This window comes from Phyllobates terribilis, unplaced genomic scaffold, assembly GCF_046119375.1.
Source record: "Phyllobates terribilis strain yellow unplaced genomic scaffold, ASM4611937v1 Scaffold_186__1_contigs__length_3700242, whole genome shotgun sequence".
NCBI classification, from domain to species: Eukaryota; Metazoa; Chordata; class Amphibia; order Anura; family Dendrobatidae; genus Phyllobates; species Phyllobates terribilis.
The window spans coordinates 3,522,224-3,544,096 of NW_027362946.1; the positions used below are offsets into that span (position 1 = coordinate 3,522,224).

The window sequence follows — 21,873 nt, forward strand, 5'->3', positions numbered from 1 at the left end:
TTCTGCAGAGGGCACGGTCGCTGTGTGCTCACTTCCGCTGTTCGCATCCTGCAGCTCAGCGACTTACATCTCTACAGAAGTCGTTGGGCCTGCCACTTCACCGGCTAAAATGCGATGTGCCTACCCGGTGGAATTCAACTCTGCACATGTTGCAGCGACTTTGGCAGCACCGACAAGCCCTGGTGCAATACGTTCTGACGTATAGCCTGGGCCAACGAGATCCAGAGGTGGGGCAAATCACGCTGGAGGAGTGGTCTCAGATCAGGGACCTATGCACCCTTCTGCACAGTTTTGAAATGGCGACGAAGATGTTTAGTGCTGACGATGCCATTATCAGCATGACTATTCCGGTGATTTACATGCTGGAGCACATGTTAAACAGAATTCGGAGTCAGGTGGTGGCACAAGAGGAGGTGGAGGAAGTAGAGGAGGAGGAGTTGTATGCGGAAGGGCTAGACGGTCGGCAGCACCAAGGCGGCAGGCATGTGAGGGTGGGGGAGATGGTTTTACCAGGGCGCATGGTAGCAGCCAAACTAGTGAGGAAGGTGCAGGAGCCCAGGAAGAAGTGGAGGACGAACTGATGGAAGACTCATCAGATGAGGGAGACCTTGATCACATTTCTGTTGTGCGAGGTTGGGGGGAGAGGACAGAGGAAGGAAGCATGATTGTTACCTCGCCACCAACACAACAGGGACTTGGTGCTCCTGGATGCGCAACACACATGAGTGCCTTCTTGCTGCACTACCTGCAACATGACCCTCGAATTGTGAGAATTAGAAATAATCCTGACTACTGGGTTGCCACACTGTTAGATCCCCGGTACAAAAGTAAATTTGCAGAAATTATTCCTGCCATAGAAAGGGATGCACGCATGCAGGAGTATCAGCAGAGACTGCTGCAGAATCTTACATGTGCTTTTCCACAAAATACCAGTGGTGCACGTAGTGAATCTCACAGTTCCAACTTGCCAACCGTGGGACCGTCAAGTGTTCAGCACTCAAACCGTAACAGAACCACAGTATCTGCTGGTAACATCAATTTTGCGGAATCATTTCACCACTTTTTTAGCCCATCCTTTGCAAGGCCACAGGAGACAAGAAGTCTGACACATAGTCAACGCCTAGAGACGATGGTACAGGAGTATCTCCAAGTAAACATTGAAGCCATGACTGTCACTGGACCCTTGCTCTTTTTGGGCTTCCAATCTGGATAAATGGCCGGAGCTAGCCACTTACGCCTTGGAGATCTTGTCATGCTCTGCAGCCAGCTTTCTGTCTGAACGTGTGTTCAGCGCTGCTGGTGGTGTGCTGACAGATAAGCGCACGCGGCTCTCCACTGATAATGTAGACAGACTCACGTTCATAAAGATGAACAAATCATGGATCCGAAACGACTTTTCTACCCCTGTGTCATCCTGGGGAGAGTAAAAGCTTGATGATTGGTTAAAATCACCCTACCAACCGTTTTAAGCTTTCAAATTACTAATCATGTTTATCTGTATCTTGGCTGGAAAATAATTTGGGCTTTGTAGCAGTGTGCAGCACTGATTCTATTAGGCCATCTATAATAAGCTCCACCAGATTTAAAATTACTAATCATGTTTATCTGTATCTTGACTGGAAAATAATTTGGGCTTTGTAGCAGTGTGCAGCACTGATCCTATTAGGCCATCTATACTAAAGCTTCACCAGATTTAAAATTAATAATAATTTTTAGCTGCATCTAGCCCGGAAAATAATTTTGGGGCTCCGAGATGCGCAAGACACATAAGTGCCTTCTTGCTGCACTACCTGCAGCATGACCCTCATATTGTCAGAATTCGAAGTAATCATGACTACTGGGTTGCCACACTCTTAGATCCCCCAAACTTTTCGATCAACCTTTTCATTTTAATAAAGACCAAAAAAATGGTCATTTTTGAAATTATAAGCATTAGCAGGTTGTTAGAAACTGAAATCAAACAGTTTTCAACTCAAAACTTTATTCTAGGTGATGTTACATTTTCACATAGGACCCCTTGTTCGAAAGGAGCTTCTGAACTCTCTCGTCCATTGAATTTGTCAGGTTTTGGATGGTTTCTGCTTCAATTGTTTTGCATGAGGACAGAATACCCTCCCAGAGCTGTTGCTTAGATGTGAACTGCCTCCCGCCATCATAGACAATCCTTTTAATGATGCTCCAAAGGTTCTGAATGGGGTAGAGGTCAGGGGAGCATGGGGGTCACACCATAAGTTTGTCCCCTTTTATGCCCATATCAGCCAGAGATGCAGATGTTTTATGTGCAGCATGAGATGGTGCATTATCATGCAAAAAAATGATCTTGCTGTGAAATACACGGTTCTTCTTCTTGAACCATGGCAGGAAGTGCTGTTTGAGAAAATCCACATACATTATGGAGTTCATCTTTAGCGCCTTCAGGGATCCTAAAGGGGCCGACAATCTCTCTCCCCATGATTCCAGCCCAAAACATTACTCCACCTCCTCCTTGTTGGCGCTGTAGCCGTGTTTGCGTGGGGTGTCCATCAACCAGCCATCCTCCACTCCATCCATCTGGACCATCGAGCGCTGCACGGCACTCATCCGTGAACAAAACAGTTTTGAAATCAGTCTTCATGTAATGTTTGGCCCACTGGAGCCGTTTCTGCTTGTGTGAAGTGGATAGAGAAGGTCGACAGGATGGCGTATGCACAGCTGCAAACCTCTGAAGGACCCTGCATCTTGTTGTTCGTGGGACGTTGGAGGCACCAGCAGCTTCAAAAACTTGTCTGCTGCTATGACAAGGCTTTTTTGCCGCTGCTCTTTCAACCTGACGTAATTGCCTGTAGGAAAGAGTCCTCAATTTGCCCTTATCAGCACGCACACGTGTGTACTGTGAATCAGCTACATACTTCTTGATTGCCAAGACACTTCATCCTGATCATCGCACAATGTTGATTGTAGTCATGCCTTGACCTAAACACTCCACAATTTGTTGCTTCTCAGCAGCCGACACATCCTTTTTCTTTCCCATTTTGGCAGAAAATGTAGGCTGCTTAATAATGTGAGACAGCCTTCTTAAGTAGTCTTGCCTTTCATTGGACACACCTGCCAAACTAATTAGCACAGGTGTCTGCAATTGCTTACAGTGATATAAAGAGCCCTGACACACATCACCATCAATGAGTTTAACTGACAAACAAACAAATTCTTCCCTTATCACTCCTAAACACTTTTTGCATAATAATTTGGAACACAGTGTACATGTGCTTTTCCACAAAACACCAGTGGTTCACGTAGTGAATCTTACAGTTCTAACTTGCCAACCGTGGTCTGTATGGAGTTGTTCAATAAAGGGCCCAAAATTAAGATAACATAGATGGGAGAGGTCTCTATGAATAGGAATTCCTATGTATTTGATACCCTGTGAGGGCCAGGCAAAGGGAAAGTTGGACTGGATGGAATCCTATATGGATTTGGGGAGGGAGACATCGAGGGCCTCAGACTTCGCTGCATTGATTTTAAAATTTGACCATGTAACAAAGTGATCTATTTCAGCCATAACAGCATGGATGGATATATGTGATTGAGTGATATATACTAGGACATCATCAGCAAATAGAGAGCACTTGTACTCGGTGCCTCCCACCTCAATCCACCTAATATTGGGGTTATGGTGAATTGATGAGAGCAGGTGCTCCGTCACTAGGATGTATAAGAGAGGGGACAGAGAACATCCCTGCCTTGTCCCATTGGTGATTGTGAAAGGTGATGAAAATGTTCTGACGCGCCCCCTGGGCCTTGGGACACCCGGAGCCGGACCCTTTTTGGTGGATGCTGGTGGTTGTAGTCTCCGTGGCGGCGGCCCGGTTCCATGGCTCAGGGCGGTCAAACCAGTGGCGGAACTATTTATGTGGTTTTGATGTTTAAATGTCCGACTACGCCACCCGTGGATTGCGGTCAGAATGAACCGCCGCTCCAGGGCAGACCGCTGAGGCTGGTGATGTGGGTGCAGCAGAGCGTAGCATAACTCCCCACGGGAGGAGTATAGCCTCAGGGCAGTGTATGCGGAGGATGGGGGTGATGGTGCAGGGCAGCAGCAGTAACGACACGGAGTCAGTGATGCAGTCCAGGGCCTTTACTCACAGTTCTTATTATCCAGACCACGTCTGCAGGTAACGGCTGCCCACGTCGTACTGTGCTCACCAGGTGAGGGGCTCAGACAACTCCCAGATAACTTTGGAGCACTTCACAGGACCCCCTTTGTGTGTCCTTTGTCTGGCCTTTCTTACCAACCCTTCTGTCCGGCTGCCTCGGGCCTCCTCTTGGTAAACTTGGCGCCAGTTTCCCTGACCCTATGTGGTGCCTTCCTAGCGGGTGTAGCGAGGGGCTGCGCCACATAAAATGTCACAGCCTCCTGTTTCTAGCTGAGGGTCGTTTCCTGCCTCCACTAGTTTCGGGGACCGGTCTCCCCCTTTGGCCTGACCCCTCCACGCAGGTGGATTCGGGCGTGCGGTGGCGACTCGCCCGTCCGCCCCCTGGGATCCCTTCGTTCCTCGTTCCTGGAGCCTTCTCCGCTCCTCTTCCTTCCTTCTCCCTCTTCTAGGCCTGGGCCTCTGTTACTAGGCCCGCCTCCGGAGCAGAGCTCATGCAGAGCCCCTGCTCCCTGCCACTTCTGCTCAGACTTCTCTGCACTGAACTAAGATGGTGCCCACCTTTTATACTCCCTTCTCAATGCACCCAGGAACTGCTTCCTCCCTGCTCCTGCACTACAGGGTTCCCCTTCCTCAGTGTTCCCTCCCCCCACTCCAGCCAGGGACAGGGACTGTCGTGCCCATCTCAGGGGCATATTGGTCGCCCTGCCCCACGGCAATGTGGTGTAATGCATGCAGGTGTCGGGTCCTGATCCACACTACATCCTTACCTGAGAGTGAGATATCACACCTCTGGGTGAGGTGCAATACCTCTGTAGCAACCGAGCCCTCAGGGTGCTACAGTTCCATTTATCTTCAGCCTAGGTGACGTATTGCGATACAGGGCCGTGATTTTGGCTATAAAAGGGTCCCCTAGACCCCTACCCCAAGCTTTTTAAGAGAATCATATATGGCGTGCCAGGAGACTCTATGGAATGCTTTCTCAGCATCCAACGAGAGTATCTAATTACAAATTTTTAACTGCACCTAGCCCAGGAAATACTTTGTGCCTAGTAGCAGTGTCTGCTAGTCAGCGGATTATCCCGGCTGTTAAGCAAGCTACACCACCTGTAGTTTGGACACTTAATTTTTTCAAAGGAAATGCTTTGGGACCACGGGATACTCAGTGAAGAGCATCAGGAGGCACCCCAAGGCATAGGGGCTGGGACTGGCAGTAGGATGCCTTGCGGTGGACAGCCGAGCTCGATCCTTATAAAAGCTTTTTAACTGCAGCAGCTTTAGTGGACGCTACTGGAGCTGGAATTACGCGGCTGCTGGCATGAGACTTGCCCTCCAATAGATCCTTGTAAATGGATTTAAAGTGTATTCATTCAAATTAGAGAGACAATTTAAATTAAAAAGCTTAGAGCTGCCTCCACCACAGGGGGGCTCGCTCGACCCACCAGCGGACAGGCACCAGTATTGGGAGAGGGGGGCTGGCCGTCAGGGTTCACCGCGGCTCTGGCACAAACCCGGCGACGCGGAGGTGGCACGGGCAGGAGCGGACTGAACGTATCGGCTTCTCACTTTTTGGATTTTAGAAGGGCATGACATGCCTATATCTGTGTCTCCCCCTCCTTTTACTCCTCCACCTCTTTTCTTTTCGCATGACTATATGTACTTGTCACTTTTCCATGTGTTAGTTGTGTCTTCTGAGCAGTTTGTCAGCTTTTGGACACCTTTGAAGGTGTTTTCTATGTATTTCTATGTGTTTTTGTTTGCCTGCCATTGGTTTTAACGGTGTTCGAAGGTGTTCGACGAACAGTTCGACGAACAGTTCGGCGAACACACGGGTGTTCGACGAACCGAACCGAACTCGAACACTACGGGGGTGGCTCAACACTACTACTAACCCAACTAGTAGCACCCAGCTTTTGCCGGGCACCCACAGAGAGGACGTAGCGGCAAGTTTAGGAAGCTAACCGAGTGCAGTGAGGTATGTGGCCAGGTGACCAGATTGTCAAAAAAAACATCACAGAAAAAGAAAAAAACAGCCTTACCAACACCAGGTCAGATCACCAAAGCACAAGCCGGTCGCGGCAGACTCCATGATAAAGTCGGGGGCCGCACAGGTGCAAAACAACGCCTCCATGAATTGTCAAATATGTGAGTGGCTGTGTAGCATCAACATTGCACACAAATGCAGCCTTTGGTGATCTGACCTGGTGTTGGTAAGGCTGTGACCTGATTGTCCCAACCTGGATTCTTCAAAACGTTTTTGAGGGTTAGGTGATGGTTAATTGAGCAGATCTGAATTCTTCCAGCTAGGGCTGTGGTCCCTTAAGCTGGCGTCCTGTAGATTCTCTGTCTGGGGAACAGAAGCAGTCCCCCCCCCCCTTCAATAGGTCACAACTATCCTTCAGGCCATCATCCACAGGTCCGGGGGAAGGTGAGATGTGGTCAACTCTCATTGTTTGAGTATTTAATCAATCTGCATAGTTTGTCCTTCCCTGCTTGCAAGTAAACAAGTTGCCTGGACTGATACAATGCTAGCAACATATTAGCAAAAATCAATTGTTCAATGACCTGCGTTCCTGTCATCCAAGGATAGCAAGACAATATGCTGAAACAAACGTCAACTCAAGAGTCAACGTTAAGGCTCATATAACAATGGCCTATGTTTCTTGACCCACTGAACAAACATGTCCGGCCTAATGAAGAACAAATGCTGTGTTGTCACATTGGGGAATATGAGAAAATCACTGATGTTTAAAAGTTGTACAAGAGCTCAGGAGCGAAAGTGCGATAGGGACTTATCCGGTATGAAATAAAATATTTTTAACAGGGTTATGCTAACCTGGTATGGCTGTATTCACAAAAGTTATCAAGACGTGGGTAATCAGCTGCTGCAGATCCACAGGTTTATTATCGACACCTTTCGAAGTTGACACTTCTTAAGGATATAACCACATGTAGACACATATAACAGTCAGACAGCTTTATAAGAGGGGCATTCAAATAATGGCGCCAAAGAGGCCCATGATGTGTCAAAGTTCACCTTTATGACAACTCTGAAAAACCAAAAGCTGATGAAAATCTGATCCAAAACACTGAGGAAAATAAGACTGGATTGTTAAGTATGAGAAAAATCACTGACGTCTGAATGAGGCCCTACACTGAAAAACCTGTGAGCTTTTACAAAGCCTACCTGAGATAAAATGGAGGATGCTCGGTTTTCATCGGGTACAATGGAAGATGTGCTCTATTTCAGTGTACCTCAGATAAAATGGAGGAGGCTCTCCCGGTGTACCTCAGGTAAAATGGAGGAGGCTCTCCCGGTGTACCTCAGGTAAAATGGAAGAGGCTCTCCCGATGTACCTCAGGTAAAATGGAGGAGGCTCTCCCGGTGTACCTCAGGTAAAATGGAGGAGGCTCTCCCGGTGTACCTCAGGTAAAATGGAGGAGGCTCTCCCGGTGTACCTCAGGTAAAATGGAGGAGGCCCTCCAGGTGTACCTCAGGTAAAATGGAGGAGGCTCTCCCGGTGTACCTCAGGTAAAATGGAGGAGGCTCTACCGATGTACCTCAGGTAAAATGGAGGAGGCTCTCCAGGTGTACCTCAGGTAAAATGGAGGAGGCTCTCCCGGTGTACCTCAGGTAAAATGGAGGAGACTCTCCCGATGTACCTCAGGTAAAATGGAGGAGGCTCTCCAGGCGTACCTCAGGTAAAATGGAGGAGGCTCTCCAGATGTACCTCAGGTAAAATGGAGGAGGCTCTCCCGGTGTACCTCAGATAAAATGGAGGAGGCTCTCCCGGTGTACCTCAGATAAAATGGAGGAGGCTCTCTTAGTGTACCTTAGATATAATGGAGGCTCTCTACTGATGTAAAACCAGCTCACCATAAAAGCCAGTAAAGTAAATAATATAATTAAGTGTAGGAGGCTCTCTTTCCTTCTTTGAGCACCTCAAATAAAATCTCTCTGTTTCCAATTGAAAGAAAGAAGGAGGCGACGTAACTTGGCTCTGCTCCGTACGCCTAGTACACGCGCGACTCCGCTCCGTCCGCCTCGTACACGCGCGGCTCCGCTCCGTCCGCCTCGTACACGCGCGGCTCCGCTCCGTCCGCCTCGTACACGCGCGGCTCCGCTCCGTCCGCCTCGTACACGCGCGGCTCCGCTCCGTCCGCCTCGTACACGCGCGGCTTCGCTCCATACGCCTCGTACACACGTGGCTCCGCTCCGTATTCCTCGTAAACGCGCGACTCCGCACGCCTTGTACACGCGCGGCTCCGCACGCCTCGTACACGCGCGGCTCCGCACGCCTCGTACACGCGCGGCTCCGCACGCCTCGTACACACGCGGCTCTGCTCCGTACACCTCGTACACGCGCGGCTACACGTGCGGCTCGGCTCCGTACGCCTCATACACGCGCGGCTCGGCTCCGTACGCCTCGTACACGCGCGGCTCGGCTTCGTACGCCTCGTACACGCGCGGCTCGGCTCCGTACGCCTCGTACACGCGCTGCTCGGCTCCGTACGCCTCGTACACGCGCGGCTCGGCTCCGTACGCCTCGTACACGCGCGGCTCGGCTCCGTACGCCTCGTACACGCTCGGCTCGGCTCCGTACGCCTCATACACGCGCGGCTCCGCTCCGTACGCCTCGTACATGCGCGGCTCGGCTCCGTTCGCCTCGTACACGCGCGGCTCGGCTCCGTACGCCTCGTACATGCGCAGCTCGACTCTGTACGCCTCGTACACGCGCGGCTCGACTCCGTACGCCTCGTACACGCGCGGCTCCGCTCCGTACGCCTCGTACACGCGCGGCTCGGCTCCGTACACCTCGTACCCGCGCGGCTGCACTCCGCACGCCTCGTACATGCGCGGCTGCGCTCCGTACGCCTCGTACATGCGCGGCTGCGCTCCGTACGCCTCGTACACGCGCGGCTCTGCTCCGTACGCCTCGTACACACGCGGCTCTGCTACATCCACACTGTAAACCCCTCCTGACCCCACACATAAACTTCAGCTCATCCAGCACCATGACAACCAGCACAGCAGAGTCCTGCATCCACTGAGGCCCCTGATCATGTGACCCCTGACTCCTCCCCTCCTGTGACCTCATCACAGCTCCTATGCGCACAGAGCAGCTATATATGTGGTGGCGGCTCTGCAGTTGGAGGTATGTGGTGGCAGCTCTGCAGTCAGGGCTGCCACCAGGAATTTCGGAGCCCCATACTGTCAAAATTTTCAGGCCCCCTTGAGACTCTGCCCAGGCTCCACCTCCATCCCTCGAACCTTCTAAAGTCCCACCGCCTACTCTTGGAAAAACTCCACTTCTGCACCCCGTCCTCAACAATCTCACAACAGTTCCCAGTGATCACCAGATCACATAACATGGGGGAAAAAGTATTTAGTCAGCCACCAATTGTGCAAGTTCTCCCACTTACAAAGATGAGGTCGACCTGTAATTGACATCATAGGTCGACCTCGACTATGAGAGACAAAATGAGAAAACAAATCCTGAAAGTCACATTGTCTGATTTGTAAAGAAATTTTTTTGCAAATTTTGGTGGAAAATAAGTATTTGGTCAATTACAAAAGTTCATCTCAATACTTTGTTATTTATCCTTTGTTGGCAATGACAGAGGTGAAACGTTTTCTGTAAGTCTTGACAAGGTTGGCACACACTGTTGCTGGTATGTTGGGCCATTCCTCCATGCAGATCTCCTCTAGAGCAGTGATATTTTGGGGTCTGTCGCTGGGCAACACGGACTCTCAACTCCCTCCAAAGGTTTTCTACAGGGTTTAGATCTGGAGACTGGCTAGGCCACTCCAGGACCTTGAAATCCTTCTTACGAAGCCACTCCTTTGTTGCCCTGGCGGTGGGATCATTGTCATGCTGAAAGACCCAGCCACGTTTCATCTTCATTGCCCTTGCTGATGGAAGGAGGTTTGCACTCAAAATCTCACGATACATGGCCCCATCCATTCTTTCATGTACACGGCTCAGTCGTCCTGGTCCCTTGGCAGAGAAACAGCCCCAAAGCATGATGTTGCTACCCCCATGCTTCACAGTAGGTATGGTGTTCTTTGGATGCAACTCAGCATTCTTTCTCCTCCAAGCACGACGAGTTGTGTTTCTAACCAAACAGTTCAACTTTGGTTTCATCTGACCATATAACATTCTCCCAATACTCTTCTGGATCATCCAAATGCTCTCTAGCAAACTTCAGACGGGCCAGAACATATAACGACTTAAGCAGGGGGAACCGTCTGGCACTGCAGGATCTGAGTTCCTGGCGGCGTAGTGTGTTACTGATGGTAGCCTGTGTAACGTTGGTCGTAGCTCTCTGCAGGTTATTCACTAGGCCTCCCCCTGTGTGGTTCTGGGATTTTTGCTCACCGTTCTTGAGATCATTTTGATCCCACGAGGTGAGATCTTGTGTGGAGCCCCAGATCGTGGGAGATTATCAGTGGTTCTTGTATGTCTTCCATTTTCTAATTATTGCTCCCACAGTTGATTTCTTTACACCAAGCTGCTTTGATCTTCACCATAGTGGAGTTTGGAGTGTGACTGTTTGAGGTTGCGGACTGGTGTCTTTTATACTGATAACAAGTTCAAACAGGTGCCAGTACTACAGGTAATGAGTGGAGGACAGAGGAGCCTCTTAAAGAAGAAGTTACAGGTCTGTGAGAGACAGAAATCTTGCTTGTTTGTAATTGACCGAATACTTATTTTCCACCAAAATTTGAAAAAAAAAATTCTTTCCAAATCAGAGAATGTGATTTTTAGGATTTGTTTTCTCAGTTTGTCTCTCATAGTTGAGATCTAACTGTGATGTGAATTACAGGCCTCTCTCATATTTTTAAGTGGGAGAACTTGCACAATTGGTGGCTGACTAAATAGTCTTTTTTCCCCACTGTACATAGCCAGCAGCTTTTGTTTTGGCCAAAAGATTTTTAAAACCACCACCACGATAAGGTAGACTCTTCTGGCCGGGCCCTACTCTATTCTAACCTATTAAAATTTTCTTAAAGTACCCAATACTCTTTTTAGGTATATTTTTATTTATTTTTCTTTAAGGGAATGTGTCATACACATTTTTTAAAATGACCAATAATACCACATGCAAGGATCAAATACCACCACACCATGACCGGACCACATATTACCACCACATAGTGACCGAATAATACCACATACAAGGAATACCACTGCACCATGACCAGACCACACATTACCACCACATAGTGACCGAATAATACCACACAGAAGGGACAAAAAATGCCACACCATGACCAGACCACATATTACCACCACATTGTCACCGAATACTACAATACTGATCATTAATAAAAAAAACATAATACTAATATTACCATAAGTGCCATTATACACCGGAGCTCTGTACATGGTATACAGTGTATAATGTAAGTATACAGGTAATATAGTGATCATCAGTGACATTATACACTGGAGCTCTGTATATAGTGTCAGTGTACAGGTAATACAGTGATCACCAGTGACATTATACACAGGAGCTCTGTATATAGTGTCAGTTTACAGGTAATACAAGGATCACCAGTGACATTATACACAAGAGCCCTGTACATAGTATATAGTGTCATTGTACATGTAATACACTGACTCACCAGTGACGTCTCTAGTTGAAGTCCTTCATCTTCACTTTTCTCCTTCATCCAGCACAGATCACCATCACTTCTTCCAGCCAGGACTTGTCTTTGAATAAAATAACACAGTTATGTAGAGCATATTCCCCAACTTCTACATTACACAGCTGAATACAGACGTGCACCCACCATTAATATATAATTAGTCATTATGCAACCCACCATTCCAAACATAATTGTAATCCATCCCTGCGCCCCAAATAACTGTAAATAGCCACTTTCCCCACCTAATAAATATGTCAATTAATTAGAGCCTGTACTCTTTCCCAGAATTTATTACCAGTCACACTCCTGCATCCGCAACACCCCCCACTCTGTACCTCCTGCTCCCCAATTCATTATATTTACATGCACCCTCTGCCCCAATTCATTATTTCCTGCTCTCCCCACCCCCACCCTCTAGTCATCATTTACTCTCCCTCATCCCCCATTCACCATTTGCTTTCCCCACCCCACTCCCAATTCATCATGTGCTTTCCCCACTCCCATTTTTCAATCCACCATTTGCTCTCCCCACCCCTAATTCACCGTTCGCTCTTCCCACCCACCACTCCCAATCCACCATGCGCTCATCCTCCCCCCACTCTCAATCCTCCATGTGCAGCTCACCCCTCCACTCCCAATTCCCCATGTGCAGCTCACCCCCCCCACTGCTAATTCCCCATGTGCAGTTCATTCTCCTCACCACTCCCAACATTCCCCCCACTTCCAACTCATCATTATGTGCAGCTCATCCACCCCCCACTGGCAATTCCCCATCACGTGCAGCTCATCCTCCCCTACTGCCAATTCCCCATCACGTGCAGCTCATCCTACCCACACTGCTAATTCCCCATGTGCAGCTCATCCTCCCCCACTGCCAATTCCCCATGTGCAGCTCATCCTCCCCCACTGATAATTCCCCATGTGCAGCTCATCCTCCCCCACTGCCAATTCCCCATGTGCAGCTCATCCTCCCCCACTGCTAATTCCCCATGTGCAGCTCATCCTCCCCCACTCCAAATTCCCCATCATGTGCAGCTCATCCTCTCCCCACTCCCAATTCCCCATCACGTGCAGCTCATCCTCCCCCACTGATAATTCCACATGTGCAGCTCATCCTTCCCCACTGCCAATTCCCCATGTGCAGCTCATCCTCCTCCCACTCCAAATTCCACATCATGTGCAGCTCATCCTCTCCCCCCTCCCAATTCCCCATCACGTGCAGCTCATCCTCCCCCCACTGCTAATTCCCCATGTGCAGCTCATCCTCCCCCACTGCCAATTCCCCATGTGCAGTTCATCCTCCTCCCACTCCAAATTCCCCATGATGTGCAGCTCATCCTCCCCCACTGCTAATTCCCCATGTGCAGCTCATCCTCCCCCACTGTCAATTCCCCATGTGCAGCTCATCCTCCTCCCACTCCAAATTCCCCACCATGTGCAGCTCATCCTCCCTCCACTCCCAATTCCCCATCATGTGCAGCTCATCCTCCCCCCACTCCATTTAATTTTTTTTTAAAAAATAAAATTGTCATACTTACCCCACATACGATCCCTGCAGCATCCTGGCGCTCCTGTTGCGACGAGGAGATGCACGCCGCCACCGGGTCCTCCTGACTCCTGAAGTATGAAGGAGCTGCTGCAGCGGCGCAGCTTCAGTAAGGAACTCGGTGCCAATATGTGCGCCGTCTAAGGCGGTGTGCGCCCCAGTGCTCGGCACTTTATTACAGCATGGAGTGCCGTGCATGGAGCGCCGTGAGCATACGCACAAGAGGGGGGCCCTGACTAGACCCGGCCCCTCTCTGTACTGCTGCTCACGGGGCCCCAAACAGCAGTAAGGGCAGTGATGCCCTGATGGCGGCCCTGTCTGCAGGTGGAGGTATGTGGAGATTCCCCATTATTGTCTCTCAGAATTTGCCATTATTCACACTATGCGTCTATTTTGTGTCTGTTTTTTTTGCATGGTGAAATAAATCATCCCTCTGATTGACCGCTGGCTGCTGGCAGGAAGGCAGCAGGGAGGCAGCTGACAATCAGTGTGATGTCGTCAGTCACGTCCCATCAAGAAAGCAGAGCCAAAGAGAAGCCGCTGCTCCGTCTACGTGACTCATTAGAAGCCGCAGAGTCACTGGCAGGAGCAGTCCGTGACCGCTCTGTTCCCGCAGACATTGAGGAAGGGCAGGCAGGCAGTTAGGAACTATCTGCCTTTTACTTCTTCTGCCCATAGTTATAAAAATAATATAGTCCTGGATAAACTCTTTAACACACAGATATCATCCGTGGACAGGCTGTTCTTTTTCGTGGACCTATTCACTTGAATAAGCAAGTTTAGGGCAGGACAAGAAAATATCCCTAAATAATCTACTATGTCCGTGTTCACACCACGAGTGCAGCGTTCAGGCCAAACCTCCTCCGGTCCTCAAAGCGAAGCTCATTAATGGCCGCCATAAAAATCCACTTCTTCTTCCGGCATCATCCAGGATCAGATCCACAGATTACTGCTTTATACCGGAATCAGTGATTGTATTATTACATAGAATTATTGGTGACGTTACATCTTCTCATCTTCTTCTCATTCAGGTCTCTACAATATCGGATCCTCTCAGTGAAGATCTTCTATATAAGAGAAGTTTCCTGTCAAAGGTTGATAGGGAGCGAGACAAGATGGCGGAGAGGATATTCCACCTCACCCTAGAGATCCTCTTCCGGCTTACTGGAGAGGTGAGAGATTCTGATGACGTCACATTACATCATTCTTATCTATGGGAATAACAGATGGACAGAACTGGAGAGGTGAGGACTCTGGAAATGTCTGGAGGGAGATTTATTAATGTGTCTCTCCATAACCAGGATTACATAGTAGTGAAGAAGACCTCTAGTGAGCGCTGTCAGAACCCTGTGTCTGAGGGATGGGGAAGACCCCTGAGCCCAATCACAGGGCCTCCACCTCACCCCCTGATACATGAGGACATCAATGACCAAAAGATCCTAGAACTCGCCTACAAGATGATTGAGCTGCTGACTGGAGAGGTGACACTGCTGGGACATTATACAGTAATGCTATGAAGGGATCTGGGGGATGACGGTATCATTGTATGTGTCAGGTTCCTCTAAGGTGTCAGGATGTCGCTGTCTATTTCTCCATGGAGGAGTGGGAGTATTTAGAAGGACACAAAGATCTGTACAAGGACATCATGATGGAGGTTCCCCAGCCCCTCACATCACCAGGTAATAGACAGGACTGAATACACACGGCCTATAATTATCTGTATGTAAAGAATGAATTCAGTCCCTGTATGTGTTTCCTCCAGATATATCCAGTAAGAGGACAACACCAGAGAGATGTCCCCGTCCTCTTCTTCCACAGGACTGTAAACAAGAAGATCCCAATGTTCCTCAGGATCATCAGGTAGATGGAGAGAAGGTTTCATGAGATCTCCCCTATGATGTGTAGACGGCTGTGAAAGTCTTGTGTTCAGTCTTGTTTTATCCACCAGTATTATATGTTTTCTACTTGTGTAGAATGGTGGAGATGGCAGGATTAGAGCTGATCATAGATGGGACTTCTCCATCTGTCTGTGACTTTTACAATATTTGTTTCAGGGTGAAGATCTGACCCATATTAATACTACAGAGACATATGGGAAGGGGTGATGAGCGGTGTAAAGAGGAGACTCCTACATATGACCACCCAGGTGAGTAATGACCACTAAATGCAGAGAAGTCACAGATCCTGTGGTCATTATATTATGAGTTTGATCACACAAGTAATTGACGTGCATTTTACTTGCAGATAGATTTGATGCATAACAAAAAAAGCTTTTCTTTTTTACACCTTTTTTGATTAACGCGTTTTGGTAGCAAAGTTGCATTGGTTAAATGGGATTTTATTTGCTGCAGAAAGGCGCCATGTCTCCAATTGTAATGTAGTTGTGAGTTGCCAGATTACAGCTGAATGTCAAGAAGAGAGCCGGGTCACACACAGAAGTCAGGCAGGTGGACTCTAAGCTGGAGAAGCCAAGGTCAATATCTAGCAGCAGTACACGTCCCGGAAGGGCAGTCAAGTGAGAAGCCAAACCATTCTGCGGTCAACAAGAAGTATGTAGGCAGATCAGAAAAGGGTTTAGAAGTAGGGTCAGGTAATAATCTGGTCAAGGTCCAGTTTTGATTCTCCATTGAACATTTCACTAGAAAAGATCAGTGACAATACACACAAAGGAAATAAACGTGTCTATAACAAAACAGGTGTAATTGCAATAATGTTCTAGGAGAAATACTTCATTTTCTGGAACAATTTTAAGGGCGTCAACTATTTCAACCATGACTGTGTATAGAGAAATGTGAGACAATATAGAGATTAAAAATACAATTTATTAGATCGGAGTTGAAAACACATAAAAATACAAAAAGCCATTTAAGAGGGATAAATGTAATCACAAAAAACAATGGAATGAGGCATCTGAATGAGTCCTGGATAAGTCCTAAGCATACAGCCTTGAAGGGGTATTCCCATCTCCAAAATCCTATCCCAAAATATAGTAGGTGTGATAATAATAATAGAAAATACCTCCAATTAGAAATGTACTCCGAGTGTCCTGGGATCACCACGCTGACGTACCGACCCCCATCCCCTTACAGCAGAAGCACAAGGTGGCAGAGATAACATTCGTGACTGTTCCGCACACCGGATTGTTATTGTCGGGGAAGTTCCGAATTCGGACCTCGGCCCCCATCAGTCTCCAGGTTGGTGTGGGTGCACAAGTCACTATTGAAGTCGGTGTCTTTGTTCTCATCGATGGCATTCTTAGCCAATATGCTCCTGGTGGCATACGGATAGTCCGACACCTGGGAGGCCACTCTGGTCCTTGCTATGTTTGTGGCTGCAGGTGCAGGAGCAAATCCCAGAGCCAGAACCACAGATCCCAGTAGAATCAGAGAAGATACAAGATTCATCCAGATTGTGCAGGAGCAGCTCCTGTGAGTACAGACTGCAGGGAATAGTCACTGATTACCAGGGAACCAGCATTTATCAGATGTGGAGATTACACAGGACCTTCACTTACATCTCCTGCAGGATGAATCTTGTATCTTCTCTGATTCTACTGGGATCTGTGGTTCTGGCTCTGGGATGTGCTCCTGCACCTGGAGCCACAAATATAGCAAGGACCAGAGTGGCCTCCCAGGTGTCGGACTATCCGTATGCCACCAGGAGGATATTGGCTAAGAATGCCATCGATGGGAACAAAGACACCGACTTCAATAGTGACTTCTGCACCCACACCAACCTGGAGAAGGATCCCTGGTGGAAGCTGGACCTGGGCCAGAGCTACAAGATATCCAGCGTCGCCATAACCAACAGGATTGACTGTGGTCTGGAGCGACTGATGGGGGCCGAGGTCCGAATCGGGAACTCCCCCGACAATAACATTCCAGTGTGCGGCACAGTCACGAATGTGGTCTCTGCCACCTTGTAGCGACCCTCCATCCCCTTACAGCAGAAGGACGTCAGCGTGGTGATCCCATGACACTCGGAGTACCTGTCGATGTATGAGGTCGAGGTTTATTCAGACTCCAATTAGAAATGTGGTATAGTTCTCCTGATTCTTTGTCACTTACCCCATGTGCAGAGCATTTCAGTAGCTTAGGTATCCATAGTTATGACCACTAGCAACTAACTTGCAATGCCCTGAACATGGGGTAAGCAACATAGCGAATCAGAAGAACTATACATTTCTAATTGGAGATATTTGCTAATCTTATTTTTATTACACCTACTACATATTGGGATAGTTTCTCGGAGATGGGAATACCCCATCTTACATGTTTTGGCGTGTATTTTTATCTGTAGATTGTAATGTAATAAACCTTATTTTTAATCCTCCCTTTATTGTCTCAAACGTTTCTGCCTGTATGTATTATGTTTGTCGATGTTTGTATATTAGGGGTTGAGTACCATGGGATTTGTGAACAGGTGGCTCACCACTGTCATAGGTCATAGTTTCATTATACTTTGATTTGTAAAGAATTATGTATAGAGAAATGTTATAAAATATAAGGCATTGATATTAAAAAATAATAAAATCAGATTTATTCTTGGCAGATGACTGTGGTGTCAAACCAGATACCTATGAAAAGCGTGCCATTATTCCAGCTATACCTCCAGCCCTTCAGAGCAGAAATCAATCATCTGAGCCTTTTCAATCCGTCATCTACTTGGATTCATCACAGACTGTTAAGCAAAATGAAAGCCAGAGAAGGGATGTCGAACATCAAATAATTCCCACAGGGAAGAAACCATTTTCCTGTTCAGAATGTGAGAAATGTTTTAAAACTAAATATAAATTGCTTACACATCAGAGAAGTCACACAGGAGAAAAGCCGTTTTCATGTTCAGAATGTGGGAAATGTTTCAGCGATAAGTCATATTTGCTTAAACATTACAGAAGTCATACAGGAGAGAAGCCATATTCATGTTCAGAATGTGGGAAATGTTTTATCCAGAAACGAGATCTTCATAAACATCAACAATTTCACATAGGAGAGAAGCCATATTCATGTTCAGAATGTGGGAAATGTTTTATCCAGAAACGAGATCTTCATAAACATCAACAATTTCACATAGGAGAGAAGCCATATTCATGTTCAGAATGTGGGAAATGTTTTATCCAGAAACCAGATCTTCATAAACATCAAAGAATTCACACTGGAGAAAAGCCATATTCATGTCAAGAATGTGGGAAATGTTTTGAACATAAATCTAAATTGCTTATGCATCAAAAAAGTCACACAGGAGAAAAGCCATTTTCATGTTCAGAATGTGCGAAATGTTTCAGCAATAAGTCAGATTTGCTTAAACATTACAGAAGTCATACAGGAGAGAAGCCATATTCATGTTCAGAATGTGGGAAATGTTTCACCCAGGGTTCATGTTTAATACAGCATATACAGTTACACAAAATAAAAAGGGATTAATAGAAGGACTTACTAGACCGATCGCAGAGACGATTCAGTTTAGCTGGAGGGAAGCACTCAAACGAACCGTTATGGAACAGGACCCCCGCTTACACAAATATGTATAACCCAGCATGAGTATAGATCAATATTCGGCCTGATCTTTTATGCCGACGGGGGCGCTGCCCACACACTCCCCTGTGATGACCTCACGTGGGCTGGTCTCCACCCTTCTTGGTTTTATTCAATCTCTAATTTTCTGCGATAACTCCTCACTGGTTGATCGCAGAAGTTAGCAAGTGATGCCATCTTTTTTATTGCAAATTTACCTGTGATGGATCAACCCCGTACTCCAAGATTTTGCCACATGGGGGTTGTCGTAGCGCCTATGCAGCTAATGGGACATAATGTTACAAAGTGGGGCGAATATTGTGGATCACATATTGTTGGACATTTTGTGATGTGACCAAAGCACTCCTGGCCCCCACCTTCCTGTGCTCACTTAGCAGGGGCAAACAGACAATGTGCTGATTAATGGGTTGTTGCCTAACTGCTGTCTGGGAGCCTACTGTGGGTATTATCTGGTGAGAACAATGGGTGCTAAAAATAGCCTGTGTGATTCTCTATAAAACCTGCTTGTAAGAATAAAAGTTTTAGTCCATCTTGGAGACACACTGCGATAGTCATATTTTATATATCCCAGTGTAAGAAAAGCCTTTCCATGTCAGGGGCCGGCAGAAGAAGATTGGACATCTGCGGATGGGGTAACTAGCTCCCGTCACACTACCTTTACTTAGAGACCACACATTACATGACTGCTGTCTGTTATTTTCATTTTCAGAAAGGCTCTAACTTGCTTCTTTAAGAGTGGTCTTGGCCAGTTTTGGATTGCATCTACTTTACTGATCTGGGGTTTGATCTCGCCTCTACCTACTACATATCCTAGTTATTTGGCCTCTTTATTTCCCATGGCAAAATGTTTTCAGATTTATAGAAAACCCTGCCTTCCTGAGAGGATCAAACACCGACCGGACCTTTTGCAGGTGACATCTCCAATCTGGGCTGAAGATTACGATATATAAAGTATGATGCAGTGTAATTCTTACGGATTGCGAGGATCCAGCCCATGGCACTCTGGAAGGTGGCCAGGGCTCCCTGCAGACAAAACAGCATCCGGACATATTGGAAACATCCGTTGGGCATAGAGAAGGCAGTCTTCTCCTTGGCTTCTTGTGACATAGGGATTTGCCAATATTTCTTAGTTAAATCCAAGGTGGTTATGTGGCGCCCCTGAGAGTTCAGTCGCCACAGAGGTACTGCACTTCATGGAACGAGGTGTGGTATCTCCTCTCCGAGGTAAGGATGGAGCACCACACAGGGCCCCACCACACATCCAACACTACACACTCCCATTCTGAAGGGGGTTTAGAGCACAATGTGGTACCCCAGTCCTGAATGGAGGAGTAAGGGCGGGACCAAAAGTAGGGGGAACCTTGTAGTGAGTAGGGTGGATGAAGCACTTTACGGTTATACTAATACATCCATATAAATATGGATGCCATCTTTAATACCGGGTCTTTTGTCGCAGTTCCCTGGAGGTGACAGTTAGTACAAGCTGCAGCTGCCTCAGGAGGCTGTGATTCCCGGTCTCAGGCCTTGAGATTGGGGGCTGGGGCAGAGTTGAGTTACAGCTGGCTGTGTCCTATGTCTTAGTCCACACCAGAAGGCCTAGGAGGGGAGCAGAGGAGAAGAGCTCCACAGGCGAAAGGATCTCAGGGGATGTGGACGGAGCAGAGTTGCCACCTGCTACCCTTATTCTGGCCCCGCCAGAGAGACTCCTGCCGCAAGAGGGGGTACCGGTCCCCGATTATCTGACTTTGTACTCCAAGTCTCTGTCAGAAAAGTCCGAAGGCTGAAGTGGATCCCAGGGGGAATATGGATGGAGCGGAGTCGCCACCTGTATCCCCTTAATCTGCGTCTATCCAGAGGGACCCCAGCCTTATGCCACGTTTACACCCCAGTCACCAATAAGGGACCTAGGCGGTCCGGGGGCTACAAGCCACCTTCAGCGGACATTGCGGTACCCGTACGGGACTTAGTAGGGGCACGAGGCGGTTCTAGTACAGCAAGTGAGAGGAACACACTGGTGGAGGGGTTTTGTCTGGTGCACCCGAGCTACCCGGAGTGAGCTGAACCCCATCCTGGTGGCCGCAGCGCGCCGTGAGGAACAAAGAGAAGCTTTGTGGCTGAAAACAAGTCTACCGTGAGTAAAACCTGGATGACTTCATACACCGCCTCTTCTCTCTCATTTCTGCGCGGCACCGCACCCACCATTCCTCTGCACTGCACTTCTTCTACTCTGCCCTGAGGCCTGGCTCCACCTGCGGGGAGCTATTCCATCCCAAGCTGCTAGAACACCGGCCTCAGAGGACTGGCGCAGCGCTGGTGGTCCTCAGCAGAAACCACAGGTGGCGTAGCCGACAAATAACCACTCATCCACTACCCCATATTTTTAATGTGTGCGCCCTGGCCACGGACTGAGCCAAGGCCACCACTGCATCCCCCTCTACCACCGGCCCGCAGTCCGAGTACACCTTTCCCAGGGAGGGCTAACGCTACCTGAGTAGTAGTGGGTCACAAAGTTATATACTTTGCCAGCCCACGTCTCGCGATCAGGTCATCGACACACGGCATCTGATATGCGTTGAACTTGGACTTCATTCAGCTTCCTATAATCGTTACAGAACCTCCATTCGCCATCAGGTTTTGGAACCAGGACAATAGGGCTACACCACCCTCTCTGATTCCTCAAATACTCAGAGATTCCTTGGAGAATAGCTCTCGCCAGGCCTCAGGAATTAGATAGGGCTTCAAGTTCACCCGCACATGGGATTAAATCAGAACCTCACGTTCTATGACCTTTGTACAAAATAGCAAATCTAAGAACAGGTCCCTGTTCTGCTGCAACAACTCCCACACTGCTATTTTTGAGCTTTCAACGGCATCTTTGCTATTATGACTCTTTCAACATCTGCTTCAGGCTTGTCCAGAAAACACGGAGCTTCAACTGGCTCCCTATCTTGCCACATATGTACACTTTGTACAGTTTTAGTCTTCTTGGTTATTATTATTAATTAATAT

At 48.0% G+C, this 21,873-nt stretch overlaps 3 protein-coding genes and 1 pseudogene across 3 annotated transcripts in view; 2 read left to right on the top strand and 2 right to left on the bottom strand.

The window, feature by feature from the left end:
• Positions 1-21,873, bottom strand: part of LOC141212792 (uncharacterized) — a 235,594-nt gene that overhangs the window by 117,566 nt on the left and 96,155 nt on the right. The gene's annotated exons all lie outside the window — the stretch shown is intronic.
• LOC141212809 (uncharacterized) overlaps positions 1-21,873 on the bottom strand; it is a 229,842-nt gene that overhangs the window by 61,267 nt on the left and 146,702 nt on the right. The window lies entirely within an intron of this gene.
• Positions 15,111-19,149, top strand: LOC141212814 (uncharacterized). The gene is made up of 3 exons (XM_073665119.1): positions 15,111-15,190; positions 15,385-15,476; positions 17,882-19,149. Exons 2-3 carry the CDS (start codon positions 15,422-15,424, stop codon positions 18,751-18,753), a joined length of 927 nt encoding a protein of 308 aa, XP_073521220.1. The 5' UTR covers positions 15,111-15,190; positions 15,385-15,421; the 3' UTR covers positions 18,754-19,149.
• Positions 16,857-17,360, top strand: LOC141212778 (fucolectin-6-like; annotated as a pseudogene).

Coding starts and splice junctions, on each gene's coding strand:
- LOC141212814 (XM_073665119.1), top strand. CDS start 15,422: ATGGGAAGGGGTGATGAGCGGTGTAAAGAGGAGACTCCTACATATGAC. Junction 15,477..17,881: donor TCCTACATATGACCACCCAG/GTGAGTAATGAC, acceptor TATTCTTGGCAG/ATGACTGTGGTGTCAAACCA.